Source organism: Amblyomma americanum, chromosome 5 (assembly GCF_052857255.1).
Source record: "Amblyomma americanum isolate KBUSLIRL-KWMA chromosome 5, ASM5285725v1, whole genome shotgun sequence".
NCBI classification, from domain to species: domain Eukaryota; kingdom Metazoa; phylum Arthropoda; class Arachnida; order Ixodida; family Ixodidae; genus Amblyomma; species Amblyomma americanum.
Genome location: NC_135501.1, coordinates 119,784,010 through 119,796,868, shown reverse-complemented (window position 1 = coordinate 119,796,868; position 12,859 = coordinate 119,784,010). Strand labels below are relative to the sequence as shown.

General features: G+C 41.0%; 1 protein-coding gene across 1 annotated transcript in view; it reads left to right on the top strand.

Annotated features, from left to right (window-relative positions):
- Window positions 1-12,859, top strand: part of LOC144132626 (uncharacterized) — a 63,504-nt gene that overhangs the window by 39,152 nt on the left and 11,493 nt on the right. The window contains exons 4-7 of the mRNA XM_077665157.1: window positions 1,840-1,888; window positions 3,069-3,139; window positions 5,963-6,011; window positions 7,545-7,615. Coding sequence (XP_077521283.1) covers window positions 1,840-1,888; window positions 3,069-3,139; window positions 5,963-6,011; window positions 7,545-7,615 — 240 coding nt within the window. The remainder of the gene's footprint in view (window positions 1-1,839; window positions 1,889-3,068; window positions 3,140-5,962; window positions 6,012-7,544; window positions 7,616-12,859) is intronic.

Here is a 12,859-nt window from a genome sequence, read left to right as displayed (position 1 = left end):
AAACTCATGGAAACCATGAATTACAAACCAGTAAATCGCTCAAAACAAAGATAAAATATAAGATATACTGGAATATCATACGTTCAAAGGATGCGTCAAGATTTCAAGCGTTTAATTTGCACAGGAATCGCATAATGCTAAGCTTAAGAATGCTAAGCGTCAGAAGTTGACGGTGCATTTGAGTGAAAAAAACCACATTGATTTTTTAACCGTTTAAACACACTTCTGCGAGGTAAAAGTGAAACTGTACTGCGAAGCCTGAATGTGAATAATACCATTGTGCTTGGCCAAGAGCTTTATGGTATGCTTATTGAGCATTTTATTGGGGTTGACACCATAAGCATTCTTCCAGCCATAAGATCCGTCCCACTTCCCGCATCCAACAATTATGACGGTATGCGGTCAGGTATTTTTCAAAACTGCGAAGCGTATCAAGTCTGCATTACAGGCAATAAACAATTCTTAATTACGAGATGTGGATGACACAATGATTGCCAGTGTCAAACATGTCCTTTACCAGATTTCGCCTCAAAAAAATATAGAACCCACTTCGTCAGCGCAGTTGTTGCTCAGAACACAGAGATTGCAAAAGTGGCGCTCCTCTACAAATGAGGTGATAGAAATAAAGAATAATTTCGTGCTATCTCAGTAACACCTATATATTCAAAAGTTTTGCAAAAAATTTAACACGCGCGCCTTTACAACTCTAACCAATTTAGCACTCCAATATGATTTGTTCAAAGGGACATTTCCCACACCACAGTGGAAATCTCCGGTGTGGAAATTTAAAAGCAGTAAATTCCTTCCTTTCAGTTTATTCTTAACTGTGAATCACTTGTACGGCGCGAAAATACTGAGGGGCTAGTAAAAGGCGCGGATGGTGCATATCCCGGTAGAAACGCAACAAAGGTATCTATAAGCTCTCCCATCACCCAGTGAATTCGGAGGATTCAGCAAGTACCAATAATCGCTGTGTCATGCAAGTGCTCCTGCAAAGACTTACAGCTTGCGTCGAGGAGTAGCCCTCCATGTCTCAAGTACTTTTTTCAGGCCTCCTGCCACTCTTCGTGCTTATAAACGTTGAAATCCGCATACCGCCTTTATACACCCTCTTTTGTGGATAGAGGGTCTCTCCTGTTTTTCTCACCCCTAAAGGCAATATTTGTGAAGCTATACTATTTGTGTCATTGTAACGGACGCCACTCAGCGATAGCCTGCTTTAACTTGAATTTTTGCCACATCCATTCAAACACTTTCTACAGCCTTTGCGACAGAAAGAGCACATGCTTTTTGCAATGAAAGTTCCGGGTTGGAATGTCGCTGTCGAAGACTTGAGCAAAATGAAAAGTTGAAGATGAGGTGCGGCGCTTTTAACCTCGATGGGAGCAGTCGTATTTCTTCTCTGAGCTGCGAGAAATGGTGATATGTTCAAACAGCCGCAAGACTGTGTCTGTGCCGAGGTAGTACATTATGCGACGCCAGTTCATGTACTGCCATCATGACAAGTACGGTGCATCCCGAAATGTCCGAGACGACGAAGTGGGCAAACTGAAGACGTCACTCGGAAAACATCGAAAATTTTCCCAAAAGCAGAACTCTCTTACTGGTTGGTTTGTCACTTGCCTTAGAGAGCAGGACGGCGCGAATAAGACAGTACAGGATACGTAAGAACTAAACGACCTCGCTATCGTTCCCTATTCTATTCCTCCTATATAAATAACAAGATATCAATACAAAGATCATTATCTAAAGTTTTACACGAATCACTAACACATTTTCAAGCCGGAAAGGTTACGCCCTTGACATGAAATGTAATTCTACCTGTAAAATTCTGTGCAGCGATCGAACCTGATGTCTGCCAACGTCCGTCACGTTCCGCAGGAGGAAGGTAAGCTTTTCACGCTTCGTTTTTTGCTATTATGTCCGTAAAATCTGCGCTAAGAGAAAGGCCCATTTCAAGGAAGTTTATAAAAAAAGTCGCTCTAAACATACTGACAACTCTTCAAAACAGTCCAGTCAAGAGAATCTTAAAAGGCACGCGTGATAAACATCGTCGCCTTTAACTCCCATTTCCACTAGTTTTCGGCACTGCGATTTTTTTCTCTGATTTTGGAATTACCTCGCCAATACTCCTCGTGATTAGTCAGCCAGGCCTCTTTTGTTGTTTTCTTGGTAGCTATGTGGATAATACAGGTTTGCGGAACAAATTTCATTCTGAATAAATGATTGTCCCGTGCATGAACAGCTAGTAGTCGTTCGCTTCGTTTTAGGACTCACTTCGACAAACCCGGACATTAAGAAAAGTGGGAGGAACGTTCAGAATAGAGTGATTGCTTAATCAAGTGTGCCCTCTCCTCCCCTCTATGATTAGGAATTTGGCCATATAAAAGCCTAATGCGTATTGTAATCACCTTCTTAGATTCCTCTTCCAGGTTTCATACGTACTTCTTATCGCGGCAACATCGTTATGATGAATCCTGTGGTTAAAATTTCATTCTTGACACCTGAAGTTTTCGCATTCATTCAAGTACAAGGCGCTTGTTCTGGAATATAAAGCAGTGATGCCAAATCAAATAGCATTAAAAACATTTTCCGAAATATTAATACCCGCGGGTTTAGAATCATGGGCTTGGAAGATGGTTTAGGATGAAAGACTCGAAAAAGACTGTGTCTACGAAAGTCACCCTCAGTTTGACTGTAGCATTAAGCCTGTTATACTTAGTGGCACATGCAGGGGCATATTGGTTTACATTCGTTTTTTCTGGCTGCCCCACCATACTTTTTGTAGCATAGTTCCCGTTTGACTAAATCATCCTTTCAACAGATCGCACCAATAACAACACACTTGATTCCCATCACTACTTTGAGGGAATTGTTACTCTGTCACGCAATCTTATATTACGGCGAGTTATTACGATTTCAATTAAATTTATCATATACAATAGACCATCATCAGACTTTAATTACTTTTCCTATCCCACGCTCAGTGGTAAGAGAGCGCGGTAGATCTATTCTATCTTTTCATTACAAATTCTTGTTAACTGACTGAAACTGCGCCTCTCTCGCAGAAACATCTGAACCAGAGCAATATGGTCGACAGAGCTCCATCTACTGGGGTCGACCTAAAACCACAACAAAGGTAGGAAAGAACCACTTTTTTCTATCAGTGATTCAAATGCAGCGCGTCACGTTATTTGCATTGGGGGTACCGAATTCTCAAAACATAAATAAAAAAGAGGTTTGGATTTAATAGCGATCCCGAATGCTGAAATCTACCTGAAGATTATTCAAAGACTGATACTATGATAATCAAGTCGTTTAGTAGAGCCAAAGCAGTAAGGTGTTCAGAGCCATGTGTCTAGTGGGCACGGCCCACTTTTTGAATTTTGCCCACGAAGGTATTTCTTCTATCCAAAATCACCCCTGTATGAAAATGGGAATTATCACCTTCTAAGTGCGGCTAATTTCTCTGGAAGGGTTATCAAACTCAAAGCGTCTATATGGCATCTGTATTGAACGTTGGCACTTGTTAGTGTTTGCTATTTATGTCCAGAATTCTCTGGCAAAAAGTTTGAAAATTAGACAATTGAAAAACACTTTTATGGAGATATTCAATGTAATGGTCTAATATTTTGATATGTAGAAAAATCTTTCTTTTAAAGTGTTTCCATCGATTCATCAATTAAGACTGCCTTAGAAAAGCAATGGAAACCACTCTTGACGATAGCAAGAACAGGAATAAAAAAATACAAGTCTGCCCTCGCTTGATCAGCAGAAGAAATGATTATTGCAATGAAATCTTATAATATATGAAAAAATTCCGTTTATAAACCGTTTCCCGCTCAAATATGCTTTTGTTCAGAATTGCTGGGTATGCTTACCTACCGTCAGGTACATAATTTCTTCACTAGTAGGTGCTTATTTTCAAAATTTTCGGCAGTGTTTAACCTCTGAAAGTCCCACATAATCTATAAGCTGCGCCGTAGTCTACGACTAGGTGCAAGTTAGATCATTTGATTTTCTTTGCGGAGTTACCAGAATGGTAGTTCGGTATGGGCCACGTATTTCGAATTGTTGGCTCCCGAAAACGTCCTTAGTGTCCAATTGCTTTCTAAAGGCTCCACTCGCTGATGTCGATTCTATATATGGCGCCTTCTCATCAAGCAATAGTAGTACACAAAACAAATTCTTTCACATATATCGCTGATTAGTAACAAAACTCAGGGAAGCCATGAATTAGAAACCAAGAAATCACTCAAAACAAAAATAAAATGTAAGATATAATGGAATTGCGCAAGTTCAAAAGATAAGTCAAGATTTGAAGCGTTTAATTTGTACAGGAATCGCATAATGCTAAGCTTGAGTGCTAAGCGCAAAATTTGATGGTGCATTTGATTGACGCAAATAAACACATTGATTTCTGAACTGTTTAAACATTCTTCTGCGAGGTAAGAGTAAAAGAGTACTGCGAAGCCTGAAGTTGGATAATACCATTGTGGCTGGACAAGAGCTTTCTGGTATGCTTACCGTGCAATTTATTGGTGTTGACACCATAAGCAGTTTACCTTCCATAAGTTCCGTCCCACTTCCCGCATCCAGGACAAATAAAACGGTAAACGGAATGGTATTTTTCAAAACTGCGAAACATATCAAATCTGCATTACAGGCAATAAACAATTCTTAATTACCAGACGTGGATGACACAAAGATTGCCAGTGTTAAACATGTCCTTTACATTTTTCGCCTGACAATAATGTAAAACCTAGTTCCTGAGCGCAGTTGCTCAGAACATGCAGATTGCAAAAGTGGTCGTCCTATATAAAGGAGGTGTTAAAGGTAAAAAATACTTTCGTGCTATCTTTGTACCACCCATACTTTCAAGCTTTGAAAAAAATAAACACACGCGCCTTTACAATTCCTTACCAACTTAGCACTCCAACATAATTTGTTCAAATTGGCAATTTGTACAGCAGAGTGAAAATCTCTGGTGCTGAAATTTAAAAGCAGTAACTTGCTGCCGTTCAGTTTATTCTTGACTGTGAATCACTTAAGTTTGTCTTGGAAGACGCGACAATACTGAGGAGCTAATAAAAGGCGCGGACGGTGCATATACCGGTAGATACGCAACAAAGGTATCTTTAAACTTTCCTATCACCTAGCCCATACGTCGGATTCAGTTAGTACCAATAACCGCAGTGCCGTGCTAGTGCTCCCGCAACGGCTTACAGCTTGCGTCGAGGAATGGCCCTCCAAGACTCAAGTACTTTTTGAGTGCCTCCTGCCGCTCTTTGTGCTTGGAAACGTTGAAATCCACATACCACCTATACACACCCTCTTTCGTGGATAGAGGGTATCTCCTGTTATTTTCACCACTTATGGAAATATTAGGGAACCAATTTTATTTGTGTCACTGTGTCGAACGCCACTATGCGATAGCCTGCTTTAACTTGAATTTTTTCTACATCTATTTGAACATTTTCTACAGCCTTTGTGACAGAAAGAGCACACGGTTTTTGCAATGAAAATTCCGACTTGGAATGTTGCTGTCGGAGACTTCAGCGAAGTAAAAAAATTCAAGATCAGAAGTGCCGTTTTAAACCTCAATGGGAACAGTCGTATATCTTCAGTGAGCTGCGAGAAAAGGTGATATGTTCAATCAGCCGCAAGAGAGTGTTTGTGCCGAGGTAGTACATTATGCGGCGCCAGTTCATCTCCTGCCATCATGAAAAGTACGGTGCATCAACTGGAAAGGTCCGAGACGACGAAGTGGGCCAAGTGAAGGCGTCACTCGGAACAAAACGACCTCGCTATCGTTCCCTATTCTAAACCTCCTAAATAAATATAAAACTACCAATACAAGGAGCATTATCTAAGCTTCTACACGAATCACCAACACTTTTTCAAGAAGGAAAGGTTACGCCCTTGATATGAAGTGTAATTTTAGCTGTAAAATTATGTGCAGCGGTCCAACCTGATGTCTGCCAACGTCCGTCACGTTCCGCAGGAGGAAGGTAAGCTGTTCACACTTCGCTTTTTCGCTTATTCTGTGCGTAAAACTTGCGGTTTGAGAAACGCATATTTCAAAGACGTTTAAAAAAAAGTCGCTATAAACATATTGACAGCTCTTCAAAACAGTCCAGTCAAGAGGCATTGGAAGCCGTGGTCACAAACCATTGTCTCCTTTATCTCCCATCTCAAATAGTTTTCGGCGCTGCGATTTCTTCCTCCGATTTTGAAATTACCTCGCCAATACTCTTCGTAATTATACAGCCAGGCCTCTTTTATTGTTATCTAGGTAGGTATGTCGATCCTTTAGGTTTGCAGAAGATATTTCGTTGTGAATAAATGATTGTCCCGTGCGCGAACAGCTAGTAGTCGTTCGCTTCGCTTTAGGCCTCACTTAGACACACCCGGACAAGAAGAACATTTGGAGGAGCATTCGGAATGGAGTGATTGGCTAATCAAGTGTACCCTCTCCTCATCTCTTCAATTAGGAATTTGCCCATATAAAACCCATAAGCCTATTATAATTAGTTTCTTAGATTCCTCTTCCAGATTTTCGCATGCCGCCTCACGTTTCAGACATTCTTATTATCGCGGGAGCATCGTTAAGATGAATCGTGCATCTAAACTTTCATCCCTGCAGCCTGAAATTTCCGAATTTCTTGAAAAAGAAGGCTCTTTTTCTGTAAATAAAGCAATGATGGAAATGGAATAGCATTAAAAAAAATTGATGATGACCAAGACCTGTTAGGCCTGGATATACGTAGCGTAAGCGCGGAGACTTCCGGTTAGGAAGAGTTAATGTATGAAAGTCTCGAATTCACTACATGCGCCTTTAGTTACTGCAAATCCATGAGCCGTCGGGGTGGATTGTCAGCGTCTCCGCCTCAATCGCCCAGAGGCCCTGGTTCGATTCCCAGTCTCGACTCAGGGTTTTCATTTTTCAGTGAGTGTGCGGGGGGGGGGGGGGGGGCAGATGACCACGTGGTCGGTCACGTGGTGCTCAGAGGCTAGTCACGTGCTTCGTCACGCGGTTGGTCACGTGGTGCATTCAGAGGATGCGCAGTCCGGCGCGGTGGCGGCGGAGCGTGCGGCGGCTCCGGCGCGCCAGCTGTGTTCCGTGTGACGTCACTGCTCCATGCTCATGCGCAGCACGCAAAACTGCTCAACTTTGGCCAGTGTAGCTTACACTACAAAACATTATTACAACTTTTGTTACTCGATGGTTTCGAATTATTGGCTTGGAAGATGGGTTAGGACGAAGGACTCTAAAAACACTGTGCCTTCGAGAGTCACCCTCAGTTTGACTGTAGCATTGTTCCCGTTCGATGAAATCATCCTCTGAACAGATCACACCAACAACAGCACACTTAATTCCCATCACTACTTTGAGAGAATAATTACTCGGTCGCTCAATCTTTTATTATTGCGAGTTATAATTTTTCCGATCCCAAGCCCAGTGGTAGAGAGCATGGTAGATTTAATTCTAACTTTTCTTTAACAATTCTTGTTAACTCACTGAAACTGCGCCTCTCTCGCAGAAACATCTGAACCGGAGCATTATGGTCGCCAGAGCTCCATCTACTGGGGTCGACCTGGAACCAAAACAGAGGTAGGAGAAAGCCACTTCTGTCTATTTGGGATTCAAATGCAGCGCGTCACGTTATTTGCATTGAGGGTACAGAATTCGCAAAACATAAATCAAAAATAAGTTTGGATCTAATAGCGATCCCAAATGCTGAAACCTACCTGAAGATTATTCAAAGACTGATACTATGATAATCAAGTCGTTGAGTAGAGCCAAAGCAGTAAGGTTTTCAGAACTACGTGCCTAGTGGGCACGGCCCACTTTTTGAAATTTGCCCACGCAGGTATTTCTTCTATCCAGAATAACCCCTTAAAGAAAATGGGAATTATCGGCTTCTAAGTACTTGTAATCTCCTAGAAAGAGTTATCCAACTCAAAGAGTCTATATGGCATCTGTACTGAACGTTGGTACTTCTTAGTGTTTGCTATTCATGTCCAGAATTCTCGGGCTAAAATTCTGAAAATTAGGCAATTGAAAGACACTTTTATGGAGATATTCAACGTAATTGTCCAATATTCTGATAAGTAGCAAAACCTTTCTTTCAAAGTTTCTATCGATCGATCGAACGTAAGACTGCCATAGGAAAGCAATGGTGAACGCTTTTGATGATAGCAACAACAGGAATAAAAAAAAAAATACAGGTCTGCCGTAGGGTGATCTGCAGAAGAAATGATTATTAGAACGAAATCTTATATTATACGAAAAAATTGCGTTTACAAACCGTTTCTCGCTCAAGAATGCTTTTGTGCAGAATTGTTGGGTATGCTTACCTAGTGTGCGGTACATTTTTTTCTTCACTAGTAGGTGCTTACTTTTAAATCTTTCAGAAGTTTTTAATGTCTGAAAGTGGCACATAACCTATAAGGTGCGCCGTAGTGTACGACAATGGAGCAATTTAGTACTTTTGATTTTTTTAGGGAGTTACTAGAGATGGGTTAGTCGTTATGGGCCACGTATTTCGACTTGCTGGCCCCCGACAACGTCCCTTGTATATAGATTGGCATCTTAAGGCTCCACTCCCTGATGTCAATTCCATGTATGGCGCCTACTTGTCAGACAATAGCACTATGCAATAAACACCTTTCGCACATGTCGCTCATTAGTAGCAAAAATTCACGGAAACCATGAATTACATATAAACCAGTAAATCGCTCAAAGTAAAATATACATACACTGGAATTTCGCAAGTTGAAAGGATGCGTCGATTTCAAGCGTTTAAGTAGTTTAGGAATCACATAATGCTAATCTTAGGAAGGCAAAGCATCCGTACGTGATGGCGCATTTCAATGACGCAAATAAACACGTTCATTTTCATGGAAGCGTTTAAACAGTCCTGTGCGAAGTAAAAGTGCATCTGCACTTTGAAGCGTGACCCGCCACAGTCGCTCAGTGGCTAGGGCGCTCGACTACTGATCCGGAGTTCCCGGGTTCGAACCCGACCGCGGCGGCTGCGTTTTTATGTTGGAAAAACGCTAAGGCGCACGTGTGCTGTGCGATGTCAGTGCACGTTGAAGATCCCGAGGTGGTCGAAATTAATCCGGAGCCCTCCAATACGGCACCTCTTTCTTCCTTTATCCCTTTCTTTACGGCGCGGTTCAGGTTTCCAACGATATATGAGGAAGATACTGCGCCATTTCCGTTCCCCCAAAACCAATTATTATTATTATTATTATTATTATTACTCCGAAGCTTGAATGTGGATAATACCATTTTGTATGGAAAAAAGCTTTCTGATATGCTTAATGACCATTTTATTCGTGTTGACTCCACCAGCATCCAGCCAGCCATAAGTTCTGTCCCCCTTCCCGAATCAAGGACAATTAGTAACAGTATGGTATTTTTTCCCAAAAGTTGGAGTTATATCAGATCGGCATGAGAGACGATAATTTTAAACCACGGGGTGTGGACTACATGAAGATTTCTCGAGTTAAATATGGCGTTGACCTGATTGCGCATGTCTAAAGCATACAATCTAGTTCTAGTGTGCAATTGTTTTCCCAGAACAGGCCGATTGCAAAAGTGGTATCCCGATATAAAGGAGGTGATAAAGCTAAGACGTAAATTTCCTCAGATCTCAATGCCATCTCTTTTTATAAAAGGTTGGAAAGAATAAGGTACACGTTCCTTTACACTTCCTTGAAAAAATTAGCACACATCTCGCCACACCAATATGGTTTCCTCAAATGGGCCATTGCCACACCAGAGTGGAAATCTCAGGTGTAGAAATTGAAAGGTAGTACCTTCCTGTCTTTAATTTTATTGCTGACAGTGAGTCACCTACAATCGTCTTATGCGATGTGAATGTACTGACGTGCTAATAAAAGGCACGGACGATGCATATCCTAGAAGGCAGGGAACACAGGTAATCTGTAAACTCTCCGATCGCCCGTCCCCAGGAGCACTCCTGCAGCAATGTTGTTTGTTCATTTTGTGAAATTGCATTCTGAAGAGGATACGGGCAACTACAGGCAACTAATGAAAGTTGTTCATACGCTGAAGGACTAGGATTGCACACAAAGCTTGCCTATGTATCTGCAGCCCTACTAAAGTTCTCAACTCCTTGCTGAAAGGACAAAGGATGTCCACCTACCATTTATTTCTTCCCGCTAAAGCCACGTACTTCCTGACTGCCAACAACCCGGCAAAAGCTTTTTCCTCCCTCATTTTTTATCGCCCCTTTTTACCTTCAGGTACATTTTCCCGTTTTAAGTAGTTTAGCGGCAAAATTGCGGCTCGAAGGACCAGGACAACAAAGGTGACAAAGGCTACAGATATGATTGGCTGCACATTTACCGCGTGCAGATTATGATGTACCACTTTTAAAATTTTTAGATCTAGGAATTCCAGAGGAGTGTTCAGCGTCGCAGAATGAGCACAAAATAAATTGACCACCACGTTTGCTTGTTCATTTACACGGATTCAGCGAGCACCAATAACAGCAGTGTCATGCAAGCTCTCCTACACAGGCATACTGTTTGGGTTGACGAGTGGCCCCCTCAGCCTGAAGTACTTTTTGCATGTCCCCTACCCCACTTAATGTTTGGAGACGTTTGCAGTTTATTTTCATTTCAGTGAGAAATGAGGGACCCGAGACAAAAAGTGAACGTTAATTTACTGGACGGTGCTCGAGCCCCATTACATGGCGAAACAACGAGGTGTCGGTAATGACATTTGGTGCACTTACAATTTAGGCAGCACATCCCAGAACATTTACAGAAATTGTAGCTGTTACTACGCATAGTGCAGTCTTTTTTGTTGTGAAAGGTAAAGGCACAGTATGAATGACAAACATCATCACGGAATAACTGCAGTTGTACATAGCAACAAACCCGCAAAATGCCCTAAAGACATAGGAGAAATACATTACACGAAATCCGAAAAATTGCATTTGCGAGAGAAATAATGACTGTATTGTTTTCTTATTTACATTTTAAATAATAACTTTATGTTGGCGAAAATAGTTTAACAGAGTGGGCAGAGTATGTGCAAGCATTTGCTGGCCAAACGTTCGTACGAAAGGTACTGTCCAGTTAGGAGCAGAACGCGAACGATATGTTCGTGTAAGTGTTGTTAGATTGGCGATCGAAAGCATTACAGTCGCAGAAGTAATTATGTGTTGTTTGTAGCGAACTGCTAAGTTACACGTGTAGAGATAGTGTATTGACATTACTTTAAAATTCTGAAAAAGCGGCACAGTATGAGTGTAGTAGTCTTTTCAAGCTATATGGCGAATAGCCTTTTTTTTGTAGTGCATATATTCAATTTAATTTTTTTGTGTAGTTGTACCACATAAAAGGAGACAGTAGATTAGATGAGGCAAGAATAAAGAGTTACAGATATGTAGCATAATTTTCGGTGGTAGGCAGAAATGGAGTTTTGCTAAAATACCTACTCTTTTTGACAGGCGTGAAATTATTTCATTTATGTGCCTATCTCATTACATATTTTTTGTTGAGAAAAAAAAACACAGGTGTTTTCATTTCACCAACAACTTCAATAGAAGCATGGTCAAAAAATAAATTATTATTTGAGGGCATGATAGGCATCGGAGACAGCCTTGTGGAAAAAAGCACGGCTTTTGTTTTAGTTGCGTTTATCTGCAGTGAATTAGGTCTGCTCCAAGTGCTTAAATTATCTAATGATTGATTTATGTTATATACAAGCAGACTGTGATCATTGTTTCGAAATAAAAGGGTTGTGTCATCAGCGTATATTATATATTCTGGCTTTGTACTGATGTTTACAATGTCACTGACATAAAGTTAAACAATAGGGGCCCTAGGATGCTTCCTTGACACACGCCTGTAGTAACACGCTTAGAAGAAGAAAGATTTTCGCCTATTACAACTTTTTGTGTGCGATGCTCCAAGAGCATTGGTTTTGTTTCTGTGGCGTTTAAATATGTCCCTGTCATTTGTGTCTCGTGTGGTTATGAACTTTTTGAACAATTTACCTTTCTTTCGTATCATTTTAAGACATTCTTTCGACATCCAAGGTTTCGGAGATCTTGTTAGTTTTTGCTTAGGAACTCAAATAAATGATACGAGATACGCAATTAAAAATAGACAAAAATTACTATACACTTCATCAGAGGTTTATGAGCTGTATACGACATCCCAGTTTGTTCCTAGGAGAATAGTGCTAAATTTTTGTTAATGTGCTATTATTTATGTTCGGCATTTTTGAGCTAACGCCTGGCTTCTTCCGCCTGCCTTTAGGTGTCGTTAGACAAAATAAGTAAATTGGCATGTGGTCACTGATGTGTGAGGCAAGAACACCGAAGGTAGTATATTTTATAACTTTATTGGTTATAATTAGATCTATCAATGTGTTGTTGTTTGGTGTCACGCGTGTAGCTGTTTCAATTAGGTTGTCAAATCCACGCGAGTAAAGGAGTGTTTCAAAGTTATGCTGCAATGTAGATAGCATTAGCAAGTCAATATTAAGATCACCTCCGAGGAAAAAAGCGTCAAATCCACATACCGCCATTGCACACCCTCTGTTTTGGGTAGAGTTTTTTTTCTGTTCTTGTCGCCCTTTATGGCATTATTTAGGAAGCTATTTTTGGTGAGCCACCGTACCGATCTCCACTGAGCGATAGCCTGCTTTAACTTGTGTTTCGCTTCTGCGGCAGCTGTTTGAATATATTCTACATCCTTTGTGGTAGTGTTTCTTACCGCCAGCCCTTCCGAACTATTCACCGGAGAATATACCTTTTAAATATGCGATTCCCTGATGATATGGACTTGATAAGTCACTCAGGGTAAG